Below are 17833 nucleotides of genomic sequence, written 5' to 3'. Positions count from 1 at the left end.
TATTTGCATGCCACTTTTCAACTATCCCGTGGAGATCTTTGACGGTCAATGGACTTACGACTTCATAAGACCTTCAAACGGCCTTTAATCTGTATCTCCGATATGATGCTCCAGACATCCAATCTCCTACAATGGAGGTCCCTAGGTATAAGGATAACTGATACTGTCCTGATTTCTCGCATCACTTAACACCTATCACCTACCGCCAATCACATCAACCATGCCTCCCTTACCTTGCCCAACAAAGGAACACATTCGTCAGGTATTTTCTCACTTTGCGGAGGGCAACGCAGAGGCATTCTACGCCCACGTCGCCGACGATGTCGATCTAACCCTTACGGGATCACATGCCCTAGCAGGTCGTTATGACAAAGCGACATTTAGATCTCAAGCTCTGGCTCGGGTCAACTGCATATTTGACGGACCTGTCAAACTGCATGTCAGGAGTATCATTGGCGGAGAAGTGGAAGAGTGGGCTGTGATCGAGCTGACTGCGGAAGCGAGATGTAAGAATGGTAAGTCTTGAGCCTCAATGCGCAACTTCTTAATACGAATACGAGATCCTAGTCGAAATATGTCGGAAATATTAATGATTTTGACAATTTTATTTAGGTCTTGTATACGATCAGACGTATTCGTGGTCCACGCGGTGGAAAGACGGCAAGATTGTCGAAGTCCGCACGTACATGGACGGTCTGCTCTTGAACAAGGCTCTAGCAGAAAACGAGAACGAGTCTTAATTGAGTGGGAATATTAGGAATATCTAGGCGAAACCTGCCTAGAAAAATGACAGGAAGACGACAGAAAAAAATCTCCGCGATCGGGGAAATATACTAGATTCATTTTCTATCAAGATTTACGTCTCGTCTTAATTGCTAATTCTGGCGTGTCACCCAAGATATAAGATGCAAGTTAATACGATTATGAGATCGGGTCGTCCGTAGCGCGTTTGGTATCTCGCTGGTAACTCGGGCTTCTGTGGTCGAGTCCTAGTTCGACGCATAAGGAAACTAGTCGCACGATACCTCAGCCCGATTGGTCGAGGATCCAACACTTCTCCATGACCAGGCCAAGAGTCGATACCTCCAATTATAAAATTGCCGGTCGGTAGGTGCAAGGTGACCCGAGGTGACTAAGTGACTCCAACACGGTCGTTAATCCCTCCTCGTCATCCCGACTTATCTCCGCCGCGTCGGTCCCGTCTAGGGAATACCTTTGTCATCTATACGTACCCCTAACCCTCCACATCTGCCGGTTCCCCTGCGAGAGACGCGGAGTTGGCGCGCTAGGATGCCGTCGAGGGTCTGGGTATCAGCCTATATCGATGCAGGAGGGATCACCAAGCCTCCAGGTGTCACAGAAATAGCACGTCATGGTTTAGCGAAACGCTTCCGTAAGACGACTAGATGATCTACCGCATCCCCTCTCTCTCACCCACCTGCGCAGGCCAGGCAGCGCGGGCTGCTTCGGAGATCGATGGGCTCGGGGACGGTGCGTCGTAAAATCCAGCAGGCAGGTAATAAGGCATACCCCTCGCGTAGCTCCTCAAGCGTATCCGCTCTATATCCAGTATAAGAACGTCTACCCCTCGATCCGTTTGGTCCGTTCATAAGCCCATCCCCTACACTCGTAGAGAAAGAGAAGAAGAAGAAAAGAAAAACAGACCTACCGAATCTAAAGCCCTCACCAAACTCAAGAACCCAAAAGAAGAAAAAATGGCATCCCTCCACCCCCTCCTCGACAACGGCATCACGAAAGGCGACGCCAGCTTCGCCGGCGGCAAGCTATACTGCAAGTGCGCGAGCTCACCCGTCGAAGTAACGCTGTCATCAAACGTAGCGCACAACCACGCATGCGGGTGTTCGAAGTGCTGGAAGCCGTCTGGGGCTCTGTTCTCCATCGTCGGCGTCGTGCCGCGGGACAACCTATCGGTAACAGCCAACGAGTCGAAGCTAAAGATCGTCGACCCCAGCGCCGCCATCCAGCGGTACGCCTGCACCGGCTGCGGCGTCCACCTGTACGGCCGCATCGAGGTCGAGCACCCTTTCAAGGGCCTCGACTTCGTGCATGCCGAGCTCAGCCCCGAAAAGGGCTGGCAGGAGCCCCAGTTCGCTGCTTTCGTGTCTAGCATGTGAGTACCTAGTCCCTACCCTCACCCTCATATCACAAGCTGACTCCAAGATGCAGTATCGAGCAGGGCTTCGACCCCGCCAAAATGAGCGAAGTCAGGGCAAAGCTCAGCAGCGTGGGCCTGGAGTCATACGACTGCCTGTCGCCCGCACTAATGGACCTGCTCGCCACGTACACGGCCAAGAAGAACGGTGCGCTGAAATAAAAAAAAACGGCTTCCGAGTCGTGAAATACCAAATTTTCAAAATTAAAAAAAGAAAATGGGAATGGCTAACGAACGAAGAGATGATGAATAAAAAAGTCCGTCACAAATTGTGAGAGAGGACCTCGGATATGTACCTAAGGATCTACCTAAATACTAGAGGACGTCGGAAAGCACTCGAGGGGGGAAAGTGGGTTAGTTATAGTAGGAGGAGGAGGAGGAGGAAGAAACAGTTCTGTGCCCGTTGGTAAATTCGGCGGCTGCTGTACCTATGTAATTATATATATGAACGAAGAAAAAAAATAAGATCCCCCGATACCCGCTGCCCATCAAGGTGTCCATCAAGGTGTTCTTATATAGCGTTTACCTACCCACTTACCTATGAGCTGGTATTATTCATCGACAGTCCGGTCTATTGGTCGGAATATGATTACTTCCAAAGTTTGTTCCTCGGGACTTGGGATTAGTAAACATCCATCAGTTTACTCCGAGTCCCAACCCCCTCCTTTTTAAGCATTCGCCACCACCGCGTCGTGATACGTAACACAACGATGTCTCACCAGTGAACATATCCTCTTATTTATCAAGTCCGGGTTCGAAGGAGAGAAAGCCGTAGTATCACCTGTAGAAATCAACTCGAAAGAACCAAGTAGCTTAAAAAAAACCAAGGAGACAATGAATAAAGCAACCAAGTTCTTTGCGAAAGCAGCATATATTGAGTTCGAAGATAGTCGATAACTACTATATAACCCTATAGATAGCCGGGAGAACACCTATAAGTTGAGTCTTCGACACCAGACGAGCGTATAACAAACACCCATCCCGCGTACCTAAGACGTGTCCTGACCCCTACATACCTAACAACAGCATGCCTTCGCTTCCTTTCATTTCCACCTCCTCTCCCCTACCCTTCCAGATCAACAACGACGAGCGCTAGTAGCGACAACAGCCCCAACAATACCAACAACAGCTCATCTATATATACGGGTTTCGGTTAGTCGCCTTGTCAGCCATCTCAACTAAAACAACAGTGTCCTGTGCGGGGCTCGAATAGTCCAAATCTCTCCCTTCCTCCCTCTCTCTCTGTCTCTCTCTCACCAAATCTATCCCCCACAACGCCGCCAAAATGCCAAGACAAGATGCTACCACCTCCCTCCCCCTCCCCCACAAGCCACACTTCTACGCATCAACGCATACGCGCGTTTAATATATACCCTGGGTGCGGTACTGGAAAGTATCATAACTGCGCGTTAATAGTTAGCTAGAAATTTCTTTATACAAAAGAAGGCGGTTAACTCGCAGTCGTGTGTAGTAGCTGCCGAGGGACTTCGTGATGAGGTCCGTCTCCACGAAGCTCTCCGCCGCGTCCGCGCTGAGATGCAACTGGAAGCGCTGCCGCAGCGTCGCCGTAGCCTGCGTCACGCCCGCCGAGTAGCAGGGCATTTTCGAGTCCAGTCCCATCATGCTGACTAGATCGACGATGTTGTCGGCCGATCGACGAAGTGCTAGGAAGAGAGTTAGGTGAATGCCGCGTAGATAGTGATAGGTAGGCATCGATAGGGTTGGATCTTACCTTGGAAAGCTTGCTTGCATAATGTCTTGAAATCCTCAAAATCTGGAGAATCAACACCGCCCAACACGTCCACGTACTCCCAAGTCAGCTTAAAAGGAGCCGCTTCAAATCCAACCGATCCGGGAGAATTTGAAAGCATGAATCCAAAATCAATGTGGATGATATGTCCCTCATTATCGATGAGCACATTGCCGTTGTGCCGATCCTTCAATTGTAATATGTACGAGATGATGCTGTATGCCGCAAGGGATCGCTTAAAAGCGTCTACCGCCGCCTTGTATGGCTCGCTATCCGGCTTGCCAAATGTTTTCACCCAATGATCCTTCAATGTCGCAAATCGACGTCGTGGGTTTACCCCTGACTCAATCGATGCTATAGTTAAACTTCGCTTTAGCGAATGTAGGGAGACGCCGTTTGTAATCGTTTCGATGAGGCCTGATGATTCTCCGGTGACCAAAATTCGCATCAGCTTCACCCATACAGGAACGCCGGCATCGACCCAGATCTTATGGCAGACCTGAATAAGTTGACAAGCAAATGCCTCCTGCCGAAGATCGGCTCCAGTCTTGACGATCACACTGACCAAGTCCCAATTCTTCATCCACCCGTACGGCGAGGTCTTGCGTATCCGCTCTTTCTTCATGTTCCACGCTTCTCCAAATACAGCAGCACTAGGGTCGTCACGATCGCCCTTTCTCTGCACCCCGCCCGTCATTGCGTCGTTCTCCATCCGAGCGGCACCGGCGCTTGAGTTACTCGTCGGGTCGAGTTCTTCATCTAAGTCGGAACCTTCAGGGGGCGAAGACGCCGCACTAGCTGCACTGGCCGCGCTAGCACTGGCCTTGGCCATAATTAAATCGAATGTAGGACCTTGGCCATCGTCGAGGTCGAAGCTTTGTTCTTCGAGACTTTGCATGCTTGCGATAATCTTTGATCTAATAGCTGCCACTTCTTGACGAGGCCGTTTACCGCTGGTGGCATCAAGTTGAGCCAACATTTGTGATGCTGTTCGCATATGCGTTGCCAGAGCCGAGAAGTCGGGCGGTTGATCGCCAGACGTGTTACGCTGGTTCGACAACGTTATTCTTCTCAGTGCCCCTGGACTGCTCGACCTGGACGTCGATGTCGGCGAAGTACGCGACGGAGTTAGGTCAAGCGATGTAGATACATTTACTGTGCCGTTGGTTATGGTCCTATGGTGAGCAGGTTGCTTCCCATTTCTTTTGTTCGTGGTTTCGTCATGGTCAAAGGGTTTAAGCATCGGCGAAGTTCCTAGATCCCCCGAAGTTGGTTCGAAGACACTATCAATCTTTTCCAAGTTGGGCTCAGAAATTCTCTCGGTAGCTTGGGACTTCTGTGAATCGGATAAATCAAAAAGGCGCTTGCGAGTCCCTTGTTCAGCTACTAGATTACCAAGCAGCCTCTGATTCTCCCCGGAGCTAGGGTCGAAGGTGAAATCATCCCGAAGGATCTCGAGCATAAGCAGATATGGTACCTTTTCGGCACTATTCAGGACAGTGGCTTCGGCAGGGTTTACCCTTACGATACGATGATGACGACTCTTTGCCGGCGAGCCATCTACCAAAGTGGGTGGACATATGATTGGGATATCTAGCTCAGCGGGCAAATCCCTAGCAATCAGTGCAAGTTCGGCCCGCAAGGCACTAAGGCGAGCCGGCTTTGGTACTATGACTAGTCGATTAGATATATCCTCGAGCGCCGCTAGGAATGCTGTTTGGCAATGAAAGTAGTTTTGCCGAAGCAACTTCGCTTTCTGAGCCATGGTCATTTCCGCTAAGCTTGCGGATGTCTTTGCATGGTGAGAATGCCTGCGTGAGATCGTGTCCATCGGACGTGGTAGGCCAGCGGAGAGCGGAGTTATAGGTCGTATCACCCTCGGTGATCTTACCTCGGGAAGAGGAAGAGATGACGAGCTTAAATGAGCTTCTAACATTTTACTGTCGATATAGCCCGGTTTTCGTGGTTCGAATGTAGCTTCTCCATCAGCTCCAGGACTCGCAAGCGTGGGAGTGCTAGGATGAGGATGCGGATACGGTGATTTTTTAGGAGACGAAACGGATTGCCTAGAATCAGATATACTCCCAATCCGAGCCAGTTCACGGGGCCGTCGTGACCTCGTTGTGTTTCCGGTGACAGTCTGGCTCCTAGTAACCTTAGACATATGGGTCGGAGGGCTTGGCTGGCTCGTTTGGTTCGTTTCGGATATGACGTTGATGGATGGATGGGATTTCCTCGCCTGTGCTACAGCTAGAGGGCCGGCCCATTGCGGCAAGCTTGGAAGGCCGACGCTGGCCAAGACAAAACTCGCAAGCACTGTGACAGGCAAAATGTTCTCTTTGATCTTTTCATGTCTTGCTGTGTCCGACAACCCGAACACAATATGTTGTACCTTATTATAAACTCTCCGACATGTCTTGAAGGCTTGTGACTGCGGCGTCGAAGCGAGGTCGCGCAGGTAAGTTTGGAAAAGCCAAAACGTCTAAAGCAATTATTCAGCAAATATGTCCTCTCGTACAGTAGATTCAGTGGGTGTGCGGACCAGAAGTGCGGCTGTGACGGATTCCTCGCAAAGATCTAACAAAAACTCCTCCAATGCCATAGACTCATTATCGACGCTTATTATAAGGTGACACAACTGGGGCAGGAAGAATTCGATATCCTCGTATGGGAATTGGCGGAGCTTGGAACACAAAACATAGTGGATTCCGACATGGTCGGCATATCGGCTATAGAAATCGGGTCAAAAGGGTTGCCGTCGCAAAAAAAATATGGGAGGAATTGCCTACGATAGATAGGAGACGGAGAGGAAGGGATTCTGGTTAAAGACATCACTCTCGATAAAGCGCTGGAGTAGATCCCACGACATAGCGAGCTGTCTTTAATAAGCGGAAAAGAGATCATGAGGCTCGATGCCTCACCTATGTTCGACATTAAACGGCTGAAGAGAATAGGAAGGAGCTGTCATGGCTGTGGCTGTCGAATACAGCAGCGAGGTGTTGACGATTGGACGGTGAACGATAAAGGTGTCGAAGTTGAAGTTGAAAGTTCCAAGTTGCTTGGCCCGAAGATTTGCGGCGGCGCGCATCGACTCGGATGGTAGGTACCGTACCGTACCGTACCTGCGAATTGAATCGGTCCAATTCATCGAGTACTGCGTAAAATGGCACTTTCTGTCTTTCTTGGCAGGTACATGTACTTCTGACACAGGAGGCATAACGTGCTGCAACAGGACCCTGTAATCATAATACCGCATCTTGATTGGCTTAAACTTATTAACGTAGCTGTCATTATAGGCAAGGTTAGTACTTGTACTTCCGAGGACCTGCACTCTCTCGCTTCTATTCAATACGGTAGGAGCTCCCGAATCTACCGAGAGCTCCCCAACCTTAATAGCCTACCAATCTTGAACTAGAAGCATTTTAAAGTTACACGGCTTAGTACTTGATTCAAGCAGCACTTTTAAGTGTTACGATCAAAAAGACGATAGGTAATTCTTAGAAACACGTCTCTTAATTTAGAAGCTTACTTGCATATCTACCTCACCAGGTAATCATAGCAACACATGCCCTAATACCACTAGGCGGTAGAACAATTACGATCAACTGACATCGTCTATCAAAGACAATTCTTCACATAGCTTCTTGCATGACTACGAACATGGAGTGGAAAAGAAAGGAGTCACTAAGAAACAATCACATTGCAAATGGAACCATGACAGACATGGTCCGTCTCTGCCTTAGTCGGGTTGTGCAGATAATTGCATGCCTTCGAATTTGAATTTTATACAGCCGTATAGGTGAAATCAATGCGTGCGCTCTCGAGCCTCGAAAAGCCATCATGCCACCACAATTCGGGGTGACCCCTTAGACCTCCAACGCCGGTATAATACCCCTAGGTGTAACGCCAGCGGCCCAAATCATCCATCGTGACCTCGTTGCCGTCGTATAATCCGTAGAAAGAGAACGTAGTGAGACGATATAGAAGATAACCTACGCCGGTGCCTTCTTCTTTCGTCCGCCCCGTCCCTTCTTCTTGACTTCCGGTCCCTCGGGCGGTTCCTCCTCGCTGTCGCTTTCGGGCTTGGTTCTGGAGCTCTTACCACCTTCTTTCTCCTCGCCCACCTTAGCCACGATGTCTAGGAGGAAGTCCCATTGGGTAGCAGAGGCGACAGCCTGCTTGAGCATCGGTGCAGTGATTCGTTTCGAGTTCTTCTCCTTCGCTACTTCGGCACTCTTGCGAACGAGCTGCACCATAAACAGCTCCAATGCTTTGCCGACGGCGATAGGTGTTTGCTGGGCGACCTTACCGACTTCTTCGTCGGCCTGCATTATGCGTTTGATGCGCGCCGTGGGGAATTTTGTCCTGACGGGTGACGGGTCCATCTCGGTCTGCTTTGCCGCCGGGGCTATCTTTCGCGGCGGCATGGCACTTTGAGGGTCTGATAGATTGAGTTGTTGTTCGTGTAAATCAGGCTGCGGCGAGGCTGAAAGTTGGGAAGGCTGCGCTTGTGATTGGTGATAAGCAGCGGATGATGAGGACTCGGAGTAAGGCGGATAATAGGAAGCAGAGGTCGGTGCAGTAGCGGTCGGGGTTTGGTAAGAATATGGCCTGGTTGTCTGAATAAATTGGGTTTGTTGCTGGGGGGAGTAATATTGTCCTCCTCCTTGTTGTTGCAGTCCTTGTTCTTGTTGTCCACCGCCTTGGGGAGAGTAAGTGTTAAAGGTGGTATTGTTACTATATGCGGGAGCACTAGTAGGTTGTGTTTGTTGCTGCGGTGCGGGCGATTGATATGTATTGTACTGGTGGGGCTGTGGCTGATTGTGATTGTATCTTAAAGAAGCTCCCGAGCCACCTGCCACTCCAACCCCAGGTACGGCTTGAAAGGGATATCCACCTGGAGTGTTGGCGCTCTGAGGAATGTCGGAAGAAGAACCGGAATAAAAGGATGAAAGATCGGGCGATTTTGGCGCATATGAGCTTTCTTGGGTTGACATGGTCTCAACAGGAATTTTAATTCTATAAAAAAAAAATTCGCGAGACCGCAGTAAAAAAAAAACAAAAAACTGGGGAGCTTTGGAATGGCGGGGCAGCTCTTTTGAGACCTTGTTGCGATACTATGTTTTTTTCTTTTTCTGTGGTCCGTATGAGATTCTTGTGGTATGTCGATTCGGATAGACGTAGTTTTTATGCAGCCTGTGTGGCTGGTCAAGGTTGCTAAAGACAAGGGTGACCTCTTTTAATCTAGTCGCAACCAATAGACATCAAACTAGGTAGGTGCCTACGGTATAAAATAGGTAAAATAGGTACGGCAGGAGGTAGGGAGGTTAGACTAATGCAGGAGGTAGCACCCAATGATGCCCAGATGGTTCAGTGTTATACGCGTTATACGCACAACACGACACAACAATAAAAAGATAGCGGCGGGCAGCAGTGTGAGGTGTGTACAGATGTCCAAATGTCTAAATGTCTAAATAGTCCTACCGCACAATGTACCTTAGGACTGACAGAGGACAATGACACTGAAAAGGCTCTACACTAGCTGTTGCTCACTTCAAATATTGTCTGTAACCTGCGCAATTTGATAGGTTCAATGGAATTGTACCGATTGCACCGTGCAATTTGCATAAGTGCATCAATGTAGATGCGTATGAGTCAGGTGGATACAGCTTCTAGGCTGTGATTGGGTAAAGCTGTTGGCTTGTGACTGAAAGGGGTAGATGGAAAAGAAGGGACGGTATCGAATTGCAACCGTTCAAATTCAATCCGAAATACAGTTTCAACGTTCGTGTGGATGGCGTCGAACGTCGAATAAGAAGATAAAAAGCATAAAGCAGTTTAAAGTGTTTTAGCGAAGGTGGGGTGAATATGCGATCTATGCGTAATTGCTAGGTATGTTTGGGTGGATGATGACTGGAGCTCGGCGCGTTTTTCTGGCTGGCTGGGAAGGAGCCTCGGACTGGTTTTATATTCCTACATGTAATCGCGATTTAGCACCGCCACATCAAGAAAAAAAAAGATATACCCCACACAATCTTCCATCATTATTGGAAGACGTTGCTTAATCTTCCTTAATCCTGTCCGTTTTTACACATCCCACATCCCGTACACTTGCATCGTACACCTATTCTGACATTCATAATTTGGGTAACCGTCCCAGCCCGTCCCAAATAATCCATCGACTCATGCATGACATTTTCGATGATCTTCTCACAAACGGATCTAGCACGTGTGCCCGTCTCCATTGGCACTAGGTGGCCACCGACCAATATTCTGTCACGCATAGCCCGGTCGCATGAGCCGGTCCCAGGCTGCATAGTTGGACATAACATTTAAGTTAAGGTAAATGACTCTCTCTCTCAGCCTTACTGTATTATCGAATTTTTTCTAATAGATAGGCGAATAGTGTATAGAGATTAGTAGATTTGATGCAAAAAACAAAGTTTTGATTATTTCTAGCTCATCTCATTGATAGATGCTTTTGGTCGAACATACCATCGCAACTTAGAGGATGCTTCGGCTAAAATTGGATGCCTTAGTATGTCATGAATGATGATAATCATGTAAAGAGCTTTGTCGGAGACCATTATTAGTATCGTCAGTGTATTTAGAAGCCGAGTACTCGTGCTCTACGGTTTCTTATCTGCTGGTGAGGTCTGTGATGACATAACTTGATCTAATCTGACATGACATAAGAATTACTTAGGTATGGGAATCTATGGTCCATGGCCCATGGTCCATGGATCTATTCACATTGGATCAAGGAGCTTGACCTTTACGCCAAGTGGCGGCCGTCTCATCTATTGGATACCATGATTTCAATTTAATCGATATTATCGCGAATCTCCTCCACTAAATATTTCAGTCCTTTTTGTCTATCACTTAGTGAACTACTAAGAAACAAGCATGCTACAGGCCAAGCGTGGATGCCTCCCTTTTCTTCCCTACTATGCACTTTTATATCGTTCTCCTCGAGGAATCCAATCAAATCCGATATTTCAGGCGCGAAAACCTCTTCGGCGCCGTAGGCTATGAAGATGCCTTTCTCAGGTATTGCGCTTTTCCACCACGAAATATCCCTGCAGTTTCCCGGCGACAAGAGTGAATCATTGACGGAAACATTCTCTCCGGCGTACTGACGAGCATACTGATGCAAGTTTCCGGCATCGAGATAGTCGCTCGTGGTATTTTGATGCTTGCTGGAGACCAGCGTCACCCATGGCGAAATGAGTACAGCCATCCCGGGTTTTGCCAGGCGCCAGGCTCCGGTACTGCCCATCTTTTCGAGATGGCAACTTATATTGGCGAGGTGGAGGAGCAGACTGAGCACTATAGTGGCTCCTGCAGAGTCTCCGCTGACACAAATCTTGTCGGGATCCCGAACGGCCGAGAGCACATGCTCATAGGCAGCTATTGCTTCCTCTAACTGCGTCGGAAAGCTTGCATCGGGGACCAAGGTATAATCCAAAGCGAAGATAGCCGGATTTTGATACCCGCTGTTGCCTAGCAAGTTTAACCATGCGAGCAGAAATTCAAGGTAGAAGTACGCCGAGCCCATTGAGAAGCCACCGCCTAGATTATCGTCAGCCACCACCCAATTCGGTCCGGATACGTATTCGCATACCATGAGCGTAGAATACGCAAATATCAGGTTTCTTCATCGGATCTTTAATAATCCAAATCCCTTTGAAGCGTTTCTACGGTCCATCTCTATCAGCACACGCTTGGTAGGAATTGGGTTGTCATGGCGAGGGCATTCTCGTACATCATTGTACTCATTCCAGTGGATAGGTGACCTGAGATAGCCATGGCGTAAGATCCGGAATCTCAAAAATGGCAACGCCACCGACTTAGAAAAGAACACTCTTCCAACGTTAGGAGGTATATTTGCGAAAGCATAGCGAACGCAGCGAATCACGAAATCCTCGAATGGAGTTGCTTTTTGTACGAATGGAGACTGCTTATCGTATCCAATGAGGTAGCGCTCACGAATGAACTTGAAGGGAAGTTCAAGTACTGTGGTTGTATTCTTTGATTAGCTATGCCGTCTCGCATGCCGCCTAACTCACCAACCCCAATGAGAACTTACATAAAAACGGTAGGCACTCTAGAACCACCCACACCGTCTGAAATAGCCCAACATGGATTATCAACTGCGGTGCTAGGAATACGCAGAAGACCAAGCAATCTAAATATGAGATTGGGCTCAGAATCATCTTGATAGACGGATGTAATAATCTGCAATGCTACCCATGAACGCAATGCAAATAACCGTCTATCACTTAATAGCAATCATATAGGTGATAGATATCTCTGGCAATTGATGACAGGGACACTTTGACACTAGGCGAGTTACCCGTTGTTAGCTCAATGCTCGACGAAACTCAATTGCTTAATTCCTTCGTAGAAGTATGATTCGTCATTGGTTGGTGACGTCGAAGATTGTATCCAAGAGTTTGATGATCAGATTCACAGCCAACCATCGAGGTCTAGTTGCTCAGCTCATGTCACGGAGAAGAGGTTTAAACACAACAAAGCGCAACTTGGAACTCGACGGCTAATTATCGCGTGACGTATTGTCTTGAATTACCTAATTGTTTGACAGGCAGAATGGAGTCAGAAAAAGTGCCCCATGTGCTAATCTTACTATTTGCACTGTCACTAAAACTATCCCCCTTGTTACACAACAGGCATTTTCTACCAATTATGATGAGTATACTTGGTATAAGTTGCCAATATAAGCACAGCAAGGGATACTAACTTGCACAGTCCAATACAGTAGGATTAGCACATGGGCGGTCTTTTCTGACTCCATTCTGACAGGGAAGTATTATATGTGAGACAGTAGCAACTTTTAATAGTGGAGACTGCTATTACACATAGCATCCATGGATGTAGCCCTAGAATATCGAACAATTCCAGATCAAATTCGAGGCATGAAGCTTTGCAGTAGAATCGCATGCTAAGCTGCTAGTATGTGGGATAGGCCCGATTCGCCTTTTTTTATATTAATATATGATTTTTTTTTCCGTAATGTGTTATTAAATGAAGTCATTGCTCTGATTTGTATTGGTTTTAAAGGAATATGAGATTCTGAAATCTTGAAGACCTAGCTATGTACCTCCTACCTACGAAGCAATTTAATGATAAAATTTACACTCGTCGGATAATCTATAGGCACCTGTATTATTGACTTATACAACCCCCACCACTATATTCTCTCCCGTAAATCGATCTGTTGCAACTCAAGCATGGCGAAAACCTCAAGCACAAAACATCAAAATGGCAAAAGAAAAAGAAAAAAACAATGGTCCCAGAGAGGCTTGAACTCTCGGCCTTCGCATTTACTCAATATTTCCTATTCGACACAGGAGGATATTAGTACGACGCTCTAACCAACTGAGCTATGGGACCGCTAAGATGCGACGAAGTCACACCGTGGATCATGTCAACCGGCGCTCTAACAAACTACTTGTGTGTAAGCGACCAATCTATTTCTAGACCCTACTCTTCCTCTCTCTCCTATTCTAAATAAATTCTCAGATATTCTAAACTCCCCTTCTCATTCCTATTCTCATTCCCTTACCCTAAATCCATCCATCTAATTATGAGCAACCTCCAAAATCCTCTTCTCCATCTCCTCAAACGCCCCCAACACCCTGCCATACTTCTGAAAGACCCCATCACGAAACCCATCATCGACCTTCTGAACAGCATCCTCCTCCCTCCACCGCTCCCCAATCAGCTCATCGAAACTCTCATCCCCATCCCTGCGCTCAAGCGCCCAGAGCGCTTTATACGCGCCCCCAAGCGCACACGCATTGCCCCCAACATCAAGCTTATACACCCCATCCGCACCCCCGAGCACATCGCCAATAACCCTTGCAATAGCCGGGTTCAGCGACCCCCCACCAACAAGATAAATCCGCCGCGGCTGCGCGGGTAAATGCAGACGGTCGCTTGGTGAGGAAACAAGGTTATGCGACCTCAGCCGCATAGACAGAGCCTGGGACTCGACGATAGCCCTCGCGTCCGCCTCCGGGCCCCAATCCCCCGTCTCCTTCAACCCGGCGCCGTCCTCGGCGCTACATATATACCGCCACGTCCCCGCCTTGATATTCGGCACGATCTCCGGGAGCGGGAAGTACAGCCCCAACTTCGCGGTGTCCCCCTCCTTCGCCACCCCCAACGGCGGCGTCTCAAGCACCCGCCTATTAAACCCGTCCCACGGATCCGCGCCCCCCGGTTTCGGGAGGGTATCACGGACTTTTTCGCGGGCGAGACCGCCGTTCTTATAGCATAGCATGAACATGAAATGTCCCTTCGTGGTGGGATGGTTCATGAAATGGTAAGACGGATCCGGCTTGTAATTCGGGGTGTTCATGAGGAACGTGCTAGAAGTGCCGAGGGAGACGATGGCGTCGAGCGGCCGTAGCGGCAGAGACAGGATCGTGGCGGGGTTGTCGCCTGTGAAGGGCGCGACTTGGCACGTTGGGCTGAACCCGTACCGCTGCACGAAGTACGCCGAGATCCCGCCTAGGCTGCCGCCCCCGTCGATCGGCACGTCGCCTAGTTTCTTCCGCAGCTCCGGCACGCCTTCTTTCGTTGCGGTTAGTTCTAGGAGTGATTCGTTCCATTTCTCGCCCGCGATGTCCCAGAGGTTCATGCCTGTGACGTCACTTATGTCTATTGGTGCGATTGCGCCGAGGAACAGTGATGCGAGGAATGAGGATGCGAGCGAGATGCGCGCGGTGTTGCTGTACACCTCGGGGCGTCTTCTTCGCATTCTCAGAATTTGGGTCCCTGTGAAACGCTGCCTTTTGTCAGCTACCTATTTCTACGTTAAAGGTTGGTTAGAGTGCGAGGTCGCATACATGATGAGCGGCACTTCCCGTGGCATCAGCCAGCTTCTGTTTCGAGCCCAAGTGCGCGTCGAAATGGTCGCATTCGGTCTGCGTGCTATGGTCCTGCCAATTCGGCGCAAATTCATAGGCGAAGGCGTCAGAAAGCTGCTCGAGCAACGTCTTCCCACCATCGAGTTTCTTCAACGCAGACTCGCCATGCGCGCTCCAGTACACGCTCGAATGCTGTTGACCAGAGCCGCTAATGCCTCTTATATGCTCCACAGGACATCCCTTCTCCTTTAGGCGTGTGAGGACGAGGTCTACGGCCTCAACCCACATGGCCACCGGTTGGTAGACTTCGCCCTCATCTTCGTTCGTTTGTACTCCCTTTGTGATCTTGTACTTCGTAGCATAATCAGCGTCAAAGTCGACCTTGGCTTCAGAAATTACTTTTAAATCTGAAGCAATTACAATTGCTGTAAATGTATGAACGATTAGCTAAAAATGTCTGTTTGATCAACAGTTGGTTATCAACGGAGCTAACTTGCCCTTTAATTGCTGGGTCGAGAGATCGAACCCGAGGTATAACGGGCCACCGCTCATACTGACTGACTCAAGTACACCTTAGCAGCGATAACAAGCGCATACAGCTGTCGATTCAGGGGTAAGAAAAAGACTAAGACCAATACAAACTCCAGGGTTTAAAAACTGGACATAACTAGATGGGAATTCCAAGGCAGAGGAAACAGTGCTAGCATGAATCATGAGCTACTAATAAAAGTCCCTCAGATTTACTTGCTGGTCTGATCGGAGCTGTTGATGCAAGATTTACGAATGCTATGACACCAAAGACTCAGATCTCGGTATGGCGGGGCAATGCATGCCCTATCAATTTAGCCTAAAGCGCCATCCGCTCCAATCATCCAAATCGATAAGCTCTAGAACATCTGGAACATCCAAAATCGCATACCTTTAGAACCACCCCGTGGCGCCGAGGTCGATACGTGTAACGATTTATCACGATATGTCACGGTTAAACGTCTCCGAACTCGCATATCTTGCGGATTCTCAATATTTATGTGTATTGCTCGGAGGTCCAAGATCGTGAACTTTGCTATGCTAATTCCAAAGGGGTAAAGCAGTTACGTAGCTAAGGGACCCCAAGGTTCTCTCTCCCAAGTCTCGTATGTGTTGCTTGCTTGATCCGGAACTGCCCCTTTCTCTCTACATTTGCTATGCCCTACCACCTGCAAATGCTATCTCTAGAAAGTGCCAAATGCTAAGGTCTTTCCGAATATCGTGTCCGCCAATGCTGGTTGAAAATATGGTACATCTAAGCTCTGTTAGAAGAGCTGCGTCGTGATTTTGAACTTCTTCAGTGTAGTTTTGGTATCATAATTGTGCCAACCGCCCAAGTTGCCGAGGCTTAACCCAACTCCTTAACGCCAAAAGGTAATCATCTCTTTCTTCCTAACCGACTCATTTCGATTTATGATCCCCATTGCCGTTATGGTGGTTATGATTGTGGTTGTGGTTGTGATTGTTCTCGTCTTCCTCAGGCTCAGGGCTCGATCGAGGGCTGACATCACCAGGGATAAATTCGTCGAACTTCTCTACAGTGACGTCCTGTGATACGAAACGGACGCGCACTCGGCGAACACCACGAACCTTGCCACCAACACGTTCTCGGATTTGCTGTTCAGCATTGCCAAGTGTTTCGATGGCCCACCCTCTCGGCACAGCTACCTCGAGATCCACCAGATAGTTTTGCCCTGATTTGACACCTGTGACATCCCTAAGCTCGATCTCTGATCCATTTATTATTGTCTCGAAAGCAGCTCGAGCCTGCTTCTGCACTGAGACCTTGACTTCGTCTTCAATGCTTCGGTCTGCGAGTTCGAAAAGGGACGACACTGTGTTCTCGGCCCCAGCCTTCACTACCATTAAGGAGATGAGTAAACTACCAACAGGATCTAACCAGCCCGCGTTCGTGAAAATATTGGCACCCAGGATCACTCCGAGGGTTACAATGCCCGTAAGACTGTCAACTCGGTGGTGGATCGCATTCGACGAAAGAACGGAGGATTTGCGCTCGCGGGCAACTTTCATGGCTATTGCGAAAGCATATGGTTAATTCCTGCGCCATGACCACGACTCGAAAATGCAATTGAAGGACTTACTAGCATGATACAGCCATTCTTTGATGGCAACTGTGCCGGCAGCTAACCAAACAGCGTGGATGCTTGGAATGGCATCACCGCCATGATCGTGGCCGTGGCCGTGTGAGTGAGCATGTGTCAATAAATCCGCTGCTGCTGCAGGATCGAGGAAGAAATGTCCGTAAAGTGTTAGGAGACTACCATAACCCATCCAGATACCCCCAAATAGAAGCATGCTCGATACGCCCAATGATCCCAGACTCTCAATTTTTCCAAAGCCAGCTGGAAATTTGTCGGTTGGTGGTTTTAAACTCCATGAGATGGTCGCTAGTGTTAAGATGTCGGAGGCGAGATCAGTCAAGCTGTGAACTGCATCTGCTACCATAGCTTTGGAATTGAATACATAACCACCAACTCCTTTCGCAATTGCCATACCAAGGTTGGAATAGAGACCAATTCGAGTAATGCGCACTCCAGCATCATTCTTATTTTGAGAAGTTAAGTAAACATTATCGTGGTGGTGAGTATGGCTATGTTTGTGGCCACTATGGCTTCGCGTCTGAGTGAGCGCGGCCATTATGGGGAAAGAACGTTGATGTTGTCTGGGAACAAAGTGTGAAGAATGTGTGATAGAAGTGGCAGAAGTGGCAGAATAAACGGAAATAGATTGAGATTGAACGGAAGAAGTTTGGAAGATGCGACGTGGTTGTGAACGAATTGGTTTATGTGTCCAATAAGGCTTACACAAAGCTGGAGCTGCTTGTTCCTGACGGATAAAACTTGCGCTCAAGCCTAGGCCTCCTGCCGATGTTGCAAGCTCTGAGCCAGCTGCCACAGCCCGGCGCAGACCGCTGCTGCCGCCTAAGCACGGCCTACCAGTCCCTTGTGGAAACATCGAATAAGGAAA

At 48.6% G+C, this 17833-nt stretch overlaps 7 protein-coding genes and 1 non-coding gene across 8 annotated transcripts; 2 read left to right on the top strand and 6 right to left on the bottom strand.

Moving 5' to 3' along the window:
- On the top strand, positions 1-740 carry GGS22DRAFT_198738 (uncharacterized protein; the record flags this gene model as incomplete). The annotated part of the gene is made up of 2 exons (XM_047966171.1): positions 1-515; positions 613-740. Exons 1-2 carry the CDS (start codon positions 221-223, stop codon positions 738-740), a joined length of 423 nt encoding a protein of 140 aa, XP_047821288.1. The 5' UTR covers positions 1-220.
- Positions 741-1665: 925 nt separating this feature from the next.
- Positions 1666-2431, top strand: GGS22DRAFT_109636 (glutathione-dependent formaldehyde-activating enzyme). The gene is made up of 2 exons (XM_047957902.1): positions 1666-2131; positions 2188-2431. Exons 1-2 carry the CDS (start codon positions 1716-1718, stop codon positions 2333-2335), a joined length of 564 nt encoding a protein of 187 aa, XP_047821287.1. The 5' UTR covers positions 1666-1715; the 3' UTR covers positions 2336-2431.
- A 616-nt stretch (positions 2432-3047) lies between these two features.
- Positions 3048-6971, bottom strand: GGS22DRAFT_157201 (phosphatidylinositol 3). Its single transcript, XM_047960470.1, has 5 exons — positions 6713-6971; positions 6466-6652; positions 3906-6405; positions 3633-3837; positions 3048-3575 (listed from the first exon to the last, which is right to left on the bottom strand). Exons 1-5 carry the CDS (start codon positions 6790-6792, stop codon positions 3536-3538), a joined length of 3012 nt encoding a protein of 1003 aa, XP_047821286.1. The 5' UTR covers positions 6793-6971; the 3' UTR covers positions 3048-3535.
- Positions 6972-7915: 944 nt separating this feature from the next.
- On the bottom strand, positions 7916-8920 carry GGS22DRAFT_186282 (uncharacterized protein; the record flags this gene model as incomplete). Its single annotated transcript, XM_047964433.1, has 1 exon — positions 7916-8920. The coding sequence occupies one exon, from the start codon at positions 8918-8920 to the stop codon at positions 7916-7918; it is 1005 nt and encodes a 334-aa protein (XP_047821285.1).
- Positions 8921-10699: 1779 nt separating this feature from the next.
- Positions 10700-12211, bottom strand: GGS22DRAFT_157195 (alpha/beta-hydrolase). The gene is made up of 4 exons (XM_047960469.1): positions 12013-12211; positions 11689-11939; positions 11548-11620; positions 10700-11495 (listed from the first exon to the last, which is right to left on the bottom strand). Exons 1-4 carry the CDS (start codon positions 12137-12139, stop codon positions 10747-10749), a joined length of 1200 nt encoding a protein of 399 aa, XP_047821284.1. The 5' UTR covers positions 12140-12211; the 3' UTR covers positions 10700-10746.
- A 1020-nt stretch (positions 12212-13231) lies between these two features.
- Positions 13232-13337, bottom strand: GGS22DRAFT_t35. Its single transcript has one exon. It is a non-coding gene; the product is annotated as a tRNA-Ile (tRNA).
- Positions 13291-15595, bottom strand: GGS22DRAFT_157194 (actin-like ATPase domain-containing protein). Its single transcript, XM_047960468.1, has 3 exons — positions 15316-15595; positions 14798-15243; positions 13291-14736 (listed from the first exon to the last, which is right to left on the bottom strand). Exons 1-3 carry the CDS (start codon positions 15368-15370, stop codon positions 13525-13527), a joined length of 1713 nt encoding a protein of 570 aa, XP_047821283.1. The 5' UTR covers positions 15371-15595; the 3' UTR covers positions 13291-13524.
- A 651-nt stretch (positions 15596-16246) lies between these two features.
- GGS22DRAFT_186279 (cation efflux family-domain-containing protein) lies at positions 16247-17503 on the bottom strand (the record flags this gene model as incomplete). The annotated part of the gene is made up of 2 exons (XM_047964432.1): positions 16247-16878; positions 16948-17503. 2 exons carry the CDS (start codon positions 17501-17503, stop codon positions 16247-16249), a joined length of 1188 nt encoding a protein of 395 aa, XP_047821282.1.
- Between the last annotated feature and the right edge of the window lie 330 nt (positions 17504-17833).

Source organism: Annulohypoxylon maeteangense, assembly GCF_022496945.1.
Source record: "Annulohypoxylon maeteangense strain CBS 123835 unplaced genomic scaffold GGS22scaffold_4, whole genome shotgun sequence".
Taxonomy (NCBI): domain Eukaryota; kingdom Fungi; phylum Ascomycota; class Sordariomycetes; order Xylariales; family Hypoxylaceae; genus Annulohypoxylon; species Annulohypoxylon maeteangense.
The sequence above is the reverse complement of the archived record's forward strand: the minus strand, read 5'-3'. Positions and strand labels throughout refer to the sequence as shown.

Excerpts from the sequence above, each read along its gene's own strand:
- GGS22DRAFT_157194 (XM_047960468.1), bottom strand. The coding sequence starts at position 15,370 with ATGAGCGGTGGCCCGTTATACCTCGGGTTCGATCTCTCGACCCAGCAA. Across the intron at positions 15,244-15,315 it reads CTCGACCCAGCAATTAAAGG|CAATTGTAATTGCTTCAGAT; the intron begins GCAAGTTAGCTC and ends ATACATTTACAG. Across the intron at positions 14,737-14,797 it reads CGGGAAGTGCCGCTCATCAT|CGTTTCACAGGGACCCAAAT; the intron begins GTATGCGACCTC and ends GACAAAAGGCAG.
- GGS22DRAFT_157201 (XM_047960470.1), bottom strand. The coding sequence starts at position 6,792 with ATGTCGTGGGATCTACTCCAGCGCTTTATCGAGAGTGATGTCTTTAAC. Across the intron at positions 6,653-6,712 it reads CTCTCCGTCTCCTATCTATC|CCGATATGCCGACCATGTCG; the intron begins GTAGGCAATTCC and ends CGATTTCTATAG. Across the intron at positions 3,576-3,632 it reads GGCAGCTACTACACACGACT|TTATGATACTTTCCAGTACC; the intron begins GCGAGTTAACCG and ends ATTAACGCGCAG.
- GGS22DRAFT_157195 (XM_047960469.1), bottom strand. The coding sequence starts at position 12,139 with ATGATTCTGAGCCCAATCTCATATTTAGATTGCTTGGTCTTCTGCGTA. Across the intron at positions 11,940-12,012 it reads AGAGTGCCTACCGTTTTTAT|TACTTGAACTTCCCTTCAAG; the intron begins GTAAGTTCTCAT and ends ATACAACCACAG. Across the intron at positions 11,496-11,547 it reads TTGCGTATTCTACGCTCATG|GCGGTGGCTTCTCAATGGGC; the intron begins GTATGCGAATAC and ends ACGATAATCTAG.
- GGS22DRAFT_109636 (XM_047957902.1), top strand. The coding sequence starts at position 1,716 with ATGGCATCCCTCCACCCCCTCCTCGACAACGGCATCACGAAAGGCGAC. Across the intron at positions 2,132-2,187 it reads GCTGCTTTCGTGTCTAGCAT|TATCGAGCAGGGCTTCGACC; the intron begins GTGAGTACCTAG and ends TCCAAGATGCAG.